This window comes from Leguminivora glycinivorella, chromosome 1 (genome assembly GCF_023078275.1).
Source record: "Leguminivora glycinivorella isolate SPB_JAAS2020 chromosome 1, LegGlyc_1.1, whole genome shotgun sequence".
NCBI lineage: Eukaryota > Metazoa > Arthropoda > Insecta > Lepidoptera > Tortricidae > Leguminivora > Leguminivora glycinivorella.
The window spans coordinates 26,297,063-26,310,804 of NC_062971.1; the positions used below are offsets into that span (position 1 = coordinate 26,297,063).

The 13,742-nt window shown below is 38.0% G+C and overlaps 1 protein-coding gene across 2 annotated transcripts in view; it reads right to left on the bottom strand.

Moving 5' to 3' along the window:
• LOC125234901 (inactive pancreatic lipase-related protein 1-like) overlaps positions 1 to 13,742 on the bottom strand; it is a 33,657-nt gene that overhangs the window by 8,782 nt on the left and 11,133 nt on the right. For both annotated transcript variants that reach the window (XM_048141403.1, XM_048141343.1), the window contains exons 3-5: positions 4,781 to 5,048; positions 2,707 to 2,855; positions 744 to 970 (exon numbers count right to left, since the gene is read on the bottom strand). In XM_048141403.1, coding sequence (XP_047997360.1) covers positions 744 to 970; positions 2,707 to 2,855; positions 4,781 to 5,048 — 644 coding nt within the window. The remainder of the gene's footprint in view (positions 1 to 743; positions 971 to 2,706; positions 2,856 to 4,780; positions 5,049 to 13,742) is intronic.

A 13,742-nucleotide genomic window follows, 5' to 3' on the forward strand; every position in this document is an offset into this window, starting at 1 on the left:
AGTTTGTCAAGCTTCGATTTCTTATAATATAATCGGATTCATGAGGAATTGAGGAAACTCCTCAAACCTTAACGTTATACGTATATTCATTTGTGTTGCCATCTAATAATTAAAGCATTAAAAGCAGTTTTAAAAAATACTTACACATTTCTACATAATCCAACATTCGCAAGTAGCTTTCACCAGAACCCGAAAGGCGACGGTTTTTTTTTCTTAAAAATTATTTTAAAGACTAACTTTCCTTAAATTCTCAAGGCTGATTTTTATATATGTAATAGAAAAGGCTGTAAGGATTTGATAATCATCAATTCCTGACCATTTCCGCCGGCCGTACTTTTACCAGACGCTTGAAAGTTCTCTAACTTACCCTAAATTATCAAGCTACGGCCGGCGCAAATGGTTAGGAAATGATGATTATGATGACGAACAGTATTATCTAACACATACATAAAAATCAGCCTTGAGAATTTAAGGAAAGTTAGTGTTTTTTTTTAAATCTTTTAGCAAAGAACTGGCCGATGAGCCGAACTAGGTAATATCCAGACATTAAACGTCGATACAAACTACATAATCCCAAAGTTTCATCCTTGAGAAAATGAGGAAGGTCTGGCGGCTTAGGGTGCGTAGCCGAATGACAGAGCCAGACTACCTTTTGCGGCGTTTCGTTTTCGTTTCGCGTCGCAGAAATGCCATTCGGCTACGGCACCTGGGCTCTTAGTCCATACGAGTCGTAGTAGTATTACCTTCGGGTGTGAACATATCAAAGTCGCCATTAGGACAGCCGGGCTGCGTGCCGCCGCTGCCCGCGTAGTTGGGCCAGAAGTCCACGGTGCCGGTGGAGGCGGTGGTGCCGTACCCGCCCGGGTCGCTGTGGATGATGTCCACGAAGCGCGCGCACTTGCGGTCCAGCCCGGCCCGCACGCCCAGCGAGCCCTCGAACAGCGCCCGTGCTGGGTCTAAACCTGTGATGCTGGATACGACAAGTGCTTTTACAATACATCATTATCAGAGATCGGCGGGGTGAGTTATTTTCCGTCTAATTAGATCGGCGGGGTGAGTTATTTTCCGTCTAATTAGATCGGCGGGGTGAGGTTTTTTCCTTCTAATTTGATATAGCTGACCTTATATTATAAGGCAAATAGCTTACCCTTTCTGTGCTCTTATAGTTATTTGTTTTACAAGGGGGCAAAGTTGTTATTTAACTGCACGTGCCAATATTGATACCCGAGCAAGCAAAAGATTCCAATATTGAACCGCGAGGGTAACGAGTGGTTCAAAAAGTGGAGTTTTGAGCGTTGCGAGGGTTTCAAGGCACAAAGGTTAAACAAAATTTGCCACCGACCAACACGAACAAAATAGGTACTGACTATAAAACATCAAACTAAATCCAATCCATCAATATTTATGATTCAAAATCATCATTTATAGGTAAAATTCTACCAGCCAGCTTAAGACATCAAGTTAAAATTTGTATGAAATTACTTTGCACTCTTGTGGATTAAATGCAATCTTGCTATCTGTTTTCGAATAGCAAAGTAAGCCTTTACCAGTTGGTGTGGTGAAAAAATAATTATCACGTCATTAGCTAAAGTACCTAAGTCTTAATAGAAAACCTGGACGAAACACTTTGTGAAGGTTTTAACCTTTTTGATGCCATGTCAAACGCTGTCGCTCAGACGCTAGGTCACCGAAGTTTTAAAAACTCAAATTGCACTTTATTTCTATGCATTGCAGTCTTTGCTGCTCTGTGGTCTATGACGTAGTAATTCGTCTTTGGCGTTGGATTTACGGTGCCAATATACAGGTACGAGTACGTATGTACGTGGTGTGGAAAAAGTTAAGCAATTTGTATTTTTAAGTTGTAGATAGGTACCTAAGCACATTCACTTCATTGATAGCCTATCGGTATAATTCTTTCTTACGTGGCAGATAAGAAATTTGAATAAATAAATAAAAAATAAATATTATAGGACATTCTTACACAGATTGACTGAGCCCCACGGTAAGCTCAAGAAGGCTTGTGATGTGGGTACTCAGACAACGATATACATACATACATACAATCACGCCTGTATCCCATAAAGGGGTAGGCAGAACACATGAAACTACTAAATCTTCACTGCCACTCTTGGCAAATAAGGGGTTGAAAGAAAACGAAATTGTGACATTGCAGTGACAGGTTGCCAGCCTGTCGCCTACGCCACAATTTAACCCATATCCCATAGTCGCCTTCTACGACACCCACGGGAAGAAAGGGGGTGGTGAAATTCTTAACCCGTCACCACACAGGCAACACGATATACATAATATACAAAATACTTATAAATATTCATAGAAAACATCCATTACTCAGGAACATTATACCTGTGCTCATCAGTCATCACACAAATAAATGCCCTTACAGGGATTCGAACCCGGGACCGCGGCTTAGCAGGCACGGTCTCTACCCGCTTAGGTTGTTACTTGTTAGTATTCCGGAAAAAACTTCACGTTTTACATATATGTAACCTTAAAATAGCAAGGACAATGACTGCAACTCAAGATTGTTTACGCGTGACAAGAAAACAGTCTTAAAATAAAATAATCATTAGCATTTTATCGGCAAATATGTGATGAAAACTGTTTTGTTCAGTCTTGAAATAAACCGCTGCTTTGAATAACAATGAGTTACGTTCATGAGTCAAGTGAATTATGTGATTTGATTACCGTGCAACGACATGGCCGTTTTCTCTGGCCCGCCTGCCGGCGTACCCCATCACGTGGGCACCCAGCGAGTGTCCCAGGAGGTGCAGCCGTGTAGTGTTCATCCCGGCTCGCGCCAGCATTGTGAGGGCCTCTCCCAAGTCGTCACCAACCTGCTCGACAATAAATAAATTGCAGAACCTGTTGTACTTACACGTTACATGTAACGTAGGTATTGTATAAAACATTGCCGAAATACAGGCTATCAAACTGGTTATTTAATAGTAAGTTAAGTTTACGGTTAGAAAGACCTCAGGATCGCCGCTGGGCGGAAAAAAAAAATTACGAGTAGAAAACCCTCATTAATTGAATCAGATTGTTCCGAAATTGTTCTTGTACGGACTGGTTTTTAAAGCATATCACTGAGGGTCAATAACATCGATGCAATCTCACGAGCGTTGTCGTGGACGTGCCCGAATCATAGTATTCTCCGTTTAACGAAATATCAGTACATAGTATGTATTGTATTGCACGCGCAGGTCTCTCACCGCCGCGCAGGTGTAGTCGGACCATAACTCGACAGTATACACGCTTGTACAAAAACTGAGGAACAGCTGTCTTTTTACGCTGTCACTATATTTGGCGAATCTTCTAGCCAACATGTTTGCCCTTACTGCGGTGGCTCGCCTCTGCCTTTCTATGTCCTCCTGGTCTTTTAAACTGGACAACAAGATGTGGCCAAGATATTTGACTTCGTGTATTCTCCGCAATTGAACTCCATCAAGCAAAATAGGTGGTACATGTGTGGGCATATGTGCTGCCTCCATGAGCATAAATTCAGACTTGTCCGGATTTTATCTCATGTTATGCTGGCTGGCGTATCTCTCGCATTCTGCAAGTAACTTACGCATAGCTCCCACAGATGGTGCTAGTAGGACCATATCGTCTGCATATGCGATGTGATTTATCATTTGCCCATTGATCGAGCAGCCAACCTCGGTACTGGTCAAAGCCTGCGACAGCCCATCCATGTACACGCTGAAGAGAGCCGGAGACATTCTGCCTCCTTGTCTCACGCCACAGTTTAGCCCGCTGGCTGTGGACAGAGTTGAATTCCACCTTACTACGTTCTTCTGCTGGGAATACCACTTCTCCAGTACCTTAATAATTGGCGTGGGCGCTTTCCGTTCCCGTAGTTTATTCCACAGCAATTGGTGGTCAAATACGACTCAAGTGGACTTTCTATCACTACAGGAGTTGTGCCATCAAGATGCAGAACCAGGACCCTCAAAAAGGAAAAAATAAAATGTAACTAATTCTGTTTTATTTTTCTAATTTACTAAACTTCAAAATTTTACTGTATTTTATTTCTTCATTAGTAATTAATTAGTCAAATCGATGCAAAGTTAGCTTAGACAATTTTTTCAGATAAACGGATATCAAAGAAAGTAAGATCGAATAGATAGCACTTTCAACCTAAAACTTTTAGCGTAAACTATTTTACCTTAACCAATCTACCAGACTCTTCGCTTCTATATTTATAGATTTTTTTTTGTTTACCAAAGTAACTATTCGTCTTACTGACCTTTATTTGCACTAAAACTAATGCAAAATAAATTTTATACAATGTTATATTGCAATATATATCATATCATGAAGTATTTTGCAGATACTTGTCTAAAAATATTGGCAAAACGCTACATTTTATAAATGCGTCAAAAATTAACCTTTTTGACGCTTCATATCTCGAAAACTATTTGACAGACATTGATAAAAATTTTATTATGTGTATTGCATCCTTCTCAACATTTTTTTTATTAACCGTGCATAAATTGGATTATAAATTCTGAAATACCTAACGCGGTGTCTAGAAATCTATACGGCTATTAAAATTTTCTTCTACAATCTTATGTTGGCCAATAACAAGGAAAGATTATTATATTTACTCGATTTATATGTAAATAGACTCGTTTTTGTATTCTCTCGGTAAATCATCGGTAAGTGTGATCAATGATCATCATTCATTCCAATAAAAGGATATTTATTAAATAGTGATTTAAAATTCTAACTTCAAGTTTATTATAGATCGGTCACTTACAATTTTGGCATTCGGAACTGCTGAAAATACATAAGTCATTGGCAGTCCGAGAATCCCGACGTCAGCTTCCTTCTCCCAATCCAGAAGAATCACGTTTCTCTTCTTGGTGGTTAAATAGGCCGAGAGAACGGCGGTGGTGGCCGGGCCGCCCACCTTGCCTCGGTAGCCGAATGTGAACACGATGGTCGGGTGGGCATGGTTGATGCATGTCGAATTAACCAGGAGTTCAGGCTTCGTCAACGGAACCACTTCAAAGTTATCAAGCGTTCTGAAAAATTAAGACATGGTCAATCTTAACATATGTCTAGACTCTAAAGGAAGCATTGACCTCATGCAGGAAGCAATTTTATGCGTCTATTTATAAAATCCAGTTATATATAGCTATTTTTAGCAGATACAATACGTAAAAATGTTACTAAGAATAAGAGCGAATCGAAATGTAGGTAGGTATTTTAATTAAAAGAGTTATAGGAGCTACACTACAGGTGTCATTTGATTTAGTAAATTACGGTGATTACGGATAAATACATAATTAAAAAAATAACACACAGTTCCCTTACTAATCTTGATGAGGTAGAGCCGTTATGACCAAGTTAAGCGGGTTCTTTAACACACATTCCTGATAAGTGGGCATTATGTCTTAGGGCATTTTCAGAATTTGGGTCCCCCCAATTAGCGTAAGTTGTTAACAACAATTAACTCGCTGTCAGTTTTGTGACGACAATTAAGCATACAATTTTTTCACATTCTCAGTGTAGATTATCGCTTAAAGTTTATGTAACTAACACAAAAACAATATTTTTATTGAAATTTCATGCTTAATTATCGTCACAAAACTGACAGTGAAATAATTTTTGTTAACAATTTACGCTAATTGGGGGTCCCAAATAATGAAAATGCCCCTTCGGAGTTTGTGCTGTAACGTGTATCATCTCAGGTATACGAGACATCGAATCGCCCAGTTGCACTTGGTGGCATAGTATACATAAGAATAACTTAAGACGAAAGTCCAGCATCTGCAAGGTTCGCCTATTCATATAAACATAGTCCTCGTTTCCATCTCTAGATATTAAAATTACTGAAAACGCAATTTGTTGTGCCTATTTAGTTACTTTTAAATATATAAAGTATGTAAATTGTATTGTAAAAAAATGGTAAATAGTTATGAAGTGAAAACATATACTAACTCTAGGAGAGGACACTGATTTCTGTAACACAGGTTTTTACCTAGCTCAGAAGTCAGGGACCTACATCACTTCTACTTGTACATTGCTTTTGTCAATTAAATATGAGTCTTATATGACTACCGGTCGGTATGATTTGACGACCGGTCTGGCCTAGCGCGTAGTGACCCTGCTTGCTACGCCGCGGTCCCGGGATCGAATCCCGGTAAGGGCGTTTATTTGTGTGATGAGCACAGGTAATGTTCCTGAGTCATGGATGTTTTCTATACATAATTAAGTAATATCTGGGCAACCGCTCGGTTCTGTTTTGTATCCTTGACATGTGTCGCCATCTAGTTCAAAAATGAATAGTACCTACATCGAGCGAAAGAATTCTCAGCCTTAACAACACAACTACTCCACACGAGATGGCGCGCATTTCGCCACAAAAACTCAAATAGTGTATTTTCTATTCGTTTTAGCCTTGATGTTTCTAGTGTTTGCAATAAATAGTACTTACATCGACCGAAAGAATTCTGTCTTAACAGTACAACTACTGCACACGAGATGGCGCGCGAAGAAAAACGCATGAAAACTCGAAAATTCGCGTTTTCCGGGACCTAAGGATAAGTTAGACCGATTTTTCACCCCCAAAACCCCCACATAACAAATTTCTGCGAAATCGTTAGAGCGGTTTCCGAGATCGTCAGTGTAAATAAATATATATATAAATAAATAAATAAATAAATAAATATACAAGAATTGCTCGTTTAAAAGTATAAGATTTGTATATATATATATCGTTATCTGAGTACCGGCAACACAAGTCTTCTTGAGCTTACCGTGGGACTCAGTCAATCTGTGTAAGAATGTCCTATAATATTTATTTATATTTTATTTATTATATGATATACCAACTTTTATTGCTCTTAGGTTTAAAGGTAAGTAGGAAAAAGTTTTCACAAGTCTGCTCTGTCAAGAGTGGTCAAGATCAATCTAACTTTAGATACTTACTTTACGCTAATGGCCCTATAATTTTGTAAGAGCTACAGGTGTGTTCGATTACGAAGACAATAAATGATTGATAACAGTTAACCTAAGTTTAATATGGATTGAGGCTATTGGGCACTCGCGGCGCGACGGTCAGGGCTGTCACAGACCACTTTTCATGCGCACATCAGCTTATACTGACCTCTCATGACGTGTGGTTGTTACGAACTAGATCAAGTTACACCTCATGCTTATATTCTAGTCTGGCTAGACAAAACATTATGTCAATTAGATAGCTTAATGTCGTAAGCTTGGTCTACTTACAAGTAAATATGTAATGATTCTGTAATGTAGATGTAGTGCAGCAATTACGTATCGTCAAAGTTTGTTATTGTACTATTTAACTAAACTAGAAAATTAGTAATTATATTAAATATAAGTATGTACAGTCGACTACAAAGAGATGTATCCATTTTTTCACCTTATTGCATTGTAATAAGATGAAAAAGTGTATACATCTCTTTGTTTTGTTGTCGACGGTACGTATATTTCAGGTCGTGGCCCATATCATTTGTAGGATGTTAAATCTGCCTGTCCCTACCGACCTATCGGACGGTGAAATTTATCAGCAAATGATGATTGTCAGTTTTAACTGTATTTTCTAACACATATCAAAATCAGCCTTGAGAATTTAAGTCAGTGTTTTTTGAAAAAATCTTTTAGCAAAAAAATGGCCGTCGGGCGGAACTAGCTCATATGCAGACATTAAACATGGATAGTATCGATATGAACTCTACATTGTCCCAAAGAAAATGAGGAAGGTCTGGCGGCTCTGTGCTTTTCATTTTTGTAGGGAGTTAGTCGACAGTTACTTCCATTCCATACCACTCCCATATCAAAGTTTTAGGACTTATTTGGCTAATTTACAATATTTTAGGTAGGTCTAGAAATGTAGCGATTAAGTAATAAAATAAACGGTAAAAACCTATTAACTTAAATCATTTTTGAAGTAATCATAGTAATGTCATAAACTAAAATTCATTGGCCGCGTGCCGTGTCTACCTATAATTTGTAACTTTATACTTATAACGCAAATAATAATCGCGCCTCGATAATCTGCAAAAACAAGATAAAGGATTTATTTACTAAACAAGACTTCACGTAGGTACATATTAACCAATACGTTAAAGTTTACTTGTAGGCATTCGATTGCCAACAACTCGTCCTACCTGTTCGCATGCCTTCTTTGGATTCACTGACTTTTCGGGACTATAACTTAACCTACCTGCTTAAGGCTGCACCACGCCTTTGGCAGGGGTCTTCCTTTAAGTATTCAAGATCTTCTCTCGTTGAATTTCTCAAAGTTATTTGGATCTAATATTTACCATCAATGATATGGTAAATATAATTTAAGGCGGTATCTTTGTGATATGTTACTATCAGGGCCATATGAGTCTACCCGATAGTCTAAAGCGGAGTTCCTCATAAAGCCAAAGGCGCAAAACGTCTCAGAGAGGCGCAATTTTGTGAGTCACAGCAGATGGTGAGCGAACTTCAAAGCACTCAGATCACTTAGTGGCAAAATACCGAAATGGGCATCCCAACGGTGACGATTGAGTCCGCAGTTAATCTCTTAATTAACTCTTAGTATTATAAAAATAATAGTGATGGCGAAATATAAGGCCTAAAAGTATGTTCCCGAACATATTAGGCGCCCTGTGAAGTCAAAATGCCCCAAAATATGTCAAAGACCGCAGCTCTGCAGACGATAAAAGCTTGAAAGGTCGCGGATTCCCCGCTGGCGGGTTGTCTTAATAAATCAGGTCAATAGGAAAAAAATTCGCGCTCGCGCTTATAATTCATAATTTTCTTCTATTTTAGTTAGGACAAATTCCGAATCTGCTTTCCTGACTTGGCCACTATAGTGCTCCATTTTGTTTGTTATTTTATGAACATGATATCCACGTTCAGCCACACGTAACTATACTAGGTAGCGACTACGAAAGTTCAACCTGTTCAACCATTTGTCCCTTTCGTACTCTATATGATGAAATCCATAAATTCTGTATTGCGTTAATCTTCAAATTACGGCATCATCATCCTCCTTACGTTATCCCGGCATTTGCCACGGCTCATGGAAGCCTGGGGTCCGCATTGACAACTAATCCCAAGATTTGGCGTAGGCACTAGTTTTATACGAAAGCGACTGCCATCTGACCTTCCAACCCGAAGGGTATCTAGGCCTTATTGGAATTAGTCCGGTTTCCTCACGATGTTTTCCTTCACCGAAAAGTGACTGGCAAATATCAAATTAGTTCAGAAAAACTCATTGGTACGAGCCGGGTTCGAACCCGCGACCTCCGGATCGAAAGTCACACGCTCTTACCGCTAGACCACCAGCGCTTACGGCATGGCATTACTATGAAAAAAAATTTCGCGCTCGCTACGCTCGCGATTAATTTTCCTACATAGAGAAACTTCATCCCAAGGGCGCCGAAACTCAAACTCGCTCTACCCTGATCGAGTGCACGGGCCGGCGCTGGTTACTATGTCGAAAAACAAATTAAGCTACTTTTCTAATGAGTTCAGAGTTGAGCGACCCGTTCCGGCTTTGTATAGGTTACTTATATAAATTATATAAACCTTCCTCAATCAGTATATTCATACTCGTAGTAGGTGATAATGAAAGCCTATTTAGTACTTTTTAAAGTTTATCGCGATCATACAAACAGACGCGGCGGGGGTTTTGTTTAATCTACTGATTAAGAGGATACGGTAGCGAAAATGCTAAAATGGAAAGGAGCCCCCCTTTCAACATGGGAATTTTAGTCAAATATACAAGTGTTATTAACTAGATTTATCGAAAAAAATTGTCCATTAAGAACAACTCAGTCAAAAGATATTTCAAAAAAATCTTTAAAATCGAGGTTCCGCTCTCGACTATTTCCTCCTTCAAAACTTAATCAATCGGAACGAAATTTGAGAATCTGAATAACAATGAAATAATCTATGTCGGACTGTTTAGCTTTTTTGGTTAATTGTTACCAATCTTGAGTATATCACACATTTTTTTGCGCCACATACCCACTAGTGGATAAAATGCGTTCTTACCCGCTGGTATTAAAGGACAAAACACGTGTTTCCGAGCTAGTGAGGGGAAAACAATATTACGGGTTCATTCAAATCATTTAGTTTTTTACGCACAGGGTTTCAGTAGGTAGGTATCAGATCAGTATATATATTATATCTTGAAGCTAAATCCCCGACGTCAAAAGCCGCAAAGAATTAGCTAGTTATATTAAATTCGTTCCAAAACGTTTTAGCTTTCAAAACTTGATAATAATTATAACTTATCACATGAGAAACGTATTGCGTGAGTGATGTATCCCAAGTGGGTTCACGCTAAAGCACCAATAGAGCGAATAATAACTAGAAAATGCGTTTCATAAGATTGTAATTAAAACAAATGGCCTTGGACAGTTCCAGTCTACCTGTGTGTTTGTATTGGCAATTGTCTCTTCCGCTCTAGACGTTCAGAAATAATTAAAACGTTGGTTAGGTCTAGTGTCTTAATGGCAAAACGATACAGTCGGTAGTTTCGTGTAAGGTACAGCGGGGCAAATCTCGACTGGGGGACAAATGTAACTGGTCCATTTTTTCGATGTTTTACAATGTTTGCATTCTTAAATAGAGTGTCCTCCAGTTATATATGGTAGGCGTGTTCAGTGGATACATGTAGAACTCAACATCATAACTAGTGTAATAATGGAAAAAATGGATTATTAGTTCCAATTGCCCCGCTGTACCTTACCCACTTTTATTAAGTTATAAGTTTTATTGTTGTTGTAAGCGAATTTTCTGACGTAGGTACCTAATTAGAGAAATAACAATAAGACCTGTAGGCCTGATTCGGCGCCTTATTTAGTCCAACATCTTGTCAATATTGTTGCAATGTTATTGCTATGCCAAGATTTCCTTAAATCGTTCAAGTAGCTGGGACTTCATGGATATAAAATTCTCGAGATTCGTACGAAAACCTAAGCACAAAATAGCCAAGTTAACTTTTTCTACGTCGTTAGTTTCTTGTTGAAATCTCTCGCTTACTAATTTAATAATGTTTTATGTAATGTAACATCCGTAATACAGCCTGCTGCCCGGCTTGATTCTCTACATGAAAACAGACTTTTCATAAGGGAACGGATAGCGGGTTGTCAAAGCGTACCCCAGGCTCCAGGCTCCCATGAGCAGCTCGAATCTGGGATAACGCAAGGAAGATGATGATAAGGGAACGGATAGGTAAACTCGAATTTTAAAATTGCCTGAATCAATTAATTATGTTTAAAATATCTGTTAAATTATTGTTGCGCGTGTTTAAAATTTTTCAGTCTATAAAGCGATCCTTTTTCGAGTCATTTTCAACTCGCAGTTCAAAGTGGACGATTGTTTAAAATGTGTAATCTATAAAGAGTCCTAGTTCACATCTGAATCGTGATATAATTAACTTATAACTTACTTTGACGACCGGTCTGGCGCATTCAGTAGTGACCCTGCCTGCTGCGCCGCGGTCCCGGGTTTGAATCCCGGTAAGGGCATTTATTTGTGTGATGAGCACAGATATTTGTTCCTGAGTCATGGATGTTTTCTATGTATGTAAGTATTTATATATTATATATATCGTTGTCTGAGTACCCACAACACAAGCCTTCTTGAGCTTACCGTGGGCCTCAGTCAATCTGTGTAAGAATGTCCAATAATATTTATTTATTATTTATTTATTTATTTATTTATAGGGAAAGTTCGTGCTTCATTTAATTTCATCTAACTTCCAACGTTCTTCCCGATTAGTGTAAGGGAACAAAGATTACATTACAAGGCATGCATGAATAAATACGTGCAGGTTCGTTTGTTTAATTTGAAGTGTAAGATAGCCGGTTAAATAAACCAGTCTTTAACTGCGTGTCAGTCCAGGGATGCCAGACAATAGTATTAATGTCTTACCTACAGACACTACTGTAACGTTTTACTTTTTCCACGTCTTGTTTTTGTAGTTACAAACAGGCTTACACCACTCATTTAAAAAAAATACCTACACAAAAACAGTCCATCTATCTGAAATGTACTTATTGCGCTTTGCTTTAGCGGTCCGTTTATTAGGCAGCCGCTATACTATACATACCTACCTATATTCATTGATTAACGAGTGAAAAAGTTAATATAGACTAGAAGCGAACAACTATTAACTTCGCCTACTGATTTCTAAAAATAGTATTACAATGTAAAAATAATAATATAAGCAGACTATTAATTTCATCTTCTAATAGGTTGTTGTGTACCTAGACTTTTTTTAAATTTCAATGCTTGTGTACATTTATTCAACCTTGTTTTTGTTAATTTGATCTGATAAAACAACAATTTTGTTTTTAAAATTAATTTTGTTTATTTTTATACAGAGTTGGCAACCCTAAAAGTAGGCACGCATGTTTATCAACAAACCTGCAAAGAAAGCGGGGCCACCCGATTACGATCCTCGGCCGCGTGTGTTGTATAACTCAAGGTGCTCCAATGGTCTACTTTGGTAACCTAAACTGAACCGAACTTGCCATAGAAGCTTACTTATTGCAAATTTTCCTAAATCCACTTACGTATGTAACGTATCGTCACCTATTGTAAAATCATTAGGCCTCATTGCATTTATGAGTAGCTAGGTGTTTTTCTAACAATATAGTTAAGGCAACCCTGACATTGTTATAAAAAGCGATTTGATACAACCCAGCCGAGTACGCATTTAGGTTATGTATTAATTATAATGGAAATATAATTGGTGACATTAATGATAATAAACGTTAAATATTTGATAGAAGGTTTCTTAAGACGAAGACATGATTGGAAACAAAATGTAATCTGTATTATAATTATAAGCTTGTTTATTTCCTATTAACCGACTTCAAAAAAAGGAGGAGGTCCTCAATTCGTCGGGATCTATTTTTTCCTCCTACGGTTGGAATTTACATTTACGTCCATTTATTTAATATATGTTTGTCGTTTTTAGGGTTCCGTACCTCAAAGAGGAAAAACGGAACCCTTATAGGATCACTCGCGTGTCTGTCTGTCCCTCTGTCACAGCCGATTTCTCCGAAACTACTGGACCGATTTACTTGAAATTTGGCACACGTATGTAAACCTGTGGCCCAAAGACGGACATGTAATTTAATTTAATGAAATTTAATCACAGGGGTCACTTTTGGGGGGTAAAATTGAAAATTAAAAATCAAAGTTATTAAAACTATATTGTGTTACATATCAAATGAAAGAGCATTTTATCAGCATCTGAAATATATTTTTTTTATATTTTTTGTTTTGGTAATTTAGAAGTAATTTAAGAAAATAAGCAAAAAATGACCATTCCCCCCTTATCTCCGAAACTACTTAGCGTAAAATTTTCAAAAAAATACACGAGATAGCCCTCTCCATGTAGATTACAGGAAAACCTATTAGAAATCTACAGTCAAGCGTAAGTCGGACTAAAGAGAAAAAACTAGATTACGAATTTCACTCACTGCCGCTGCAAGTAGTTACTAAACGTCTTAAAATTGTGTAATCGAGTTGGACAGGTATAAAGAAATTAATTTCTGTCTTTTTCTTTTTAGAACTTGTTCAATTTTTTTTTCATTTGTACAAAATGACTTAAGTTCCTACTAAAAAGGAGGCGCTTAAGACCGTTTATAAATTGACTGAGCAAAATTTTATTCAAATCGGTCCAAAAAAGGTGTCTGTTGACGAAAACATAGAATTTGTGCCACCGAAAGCCC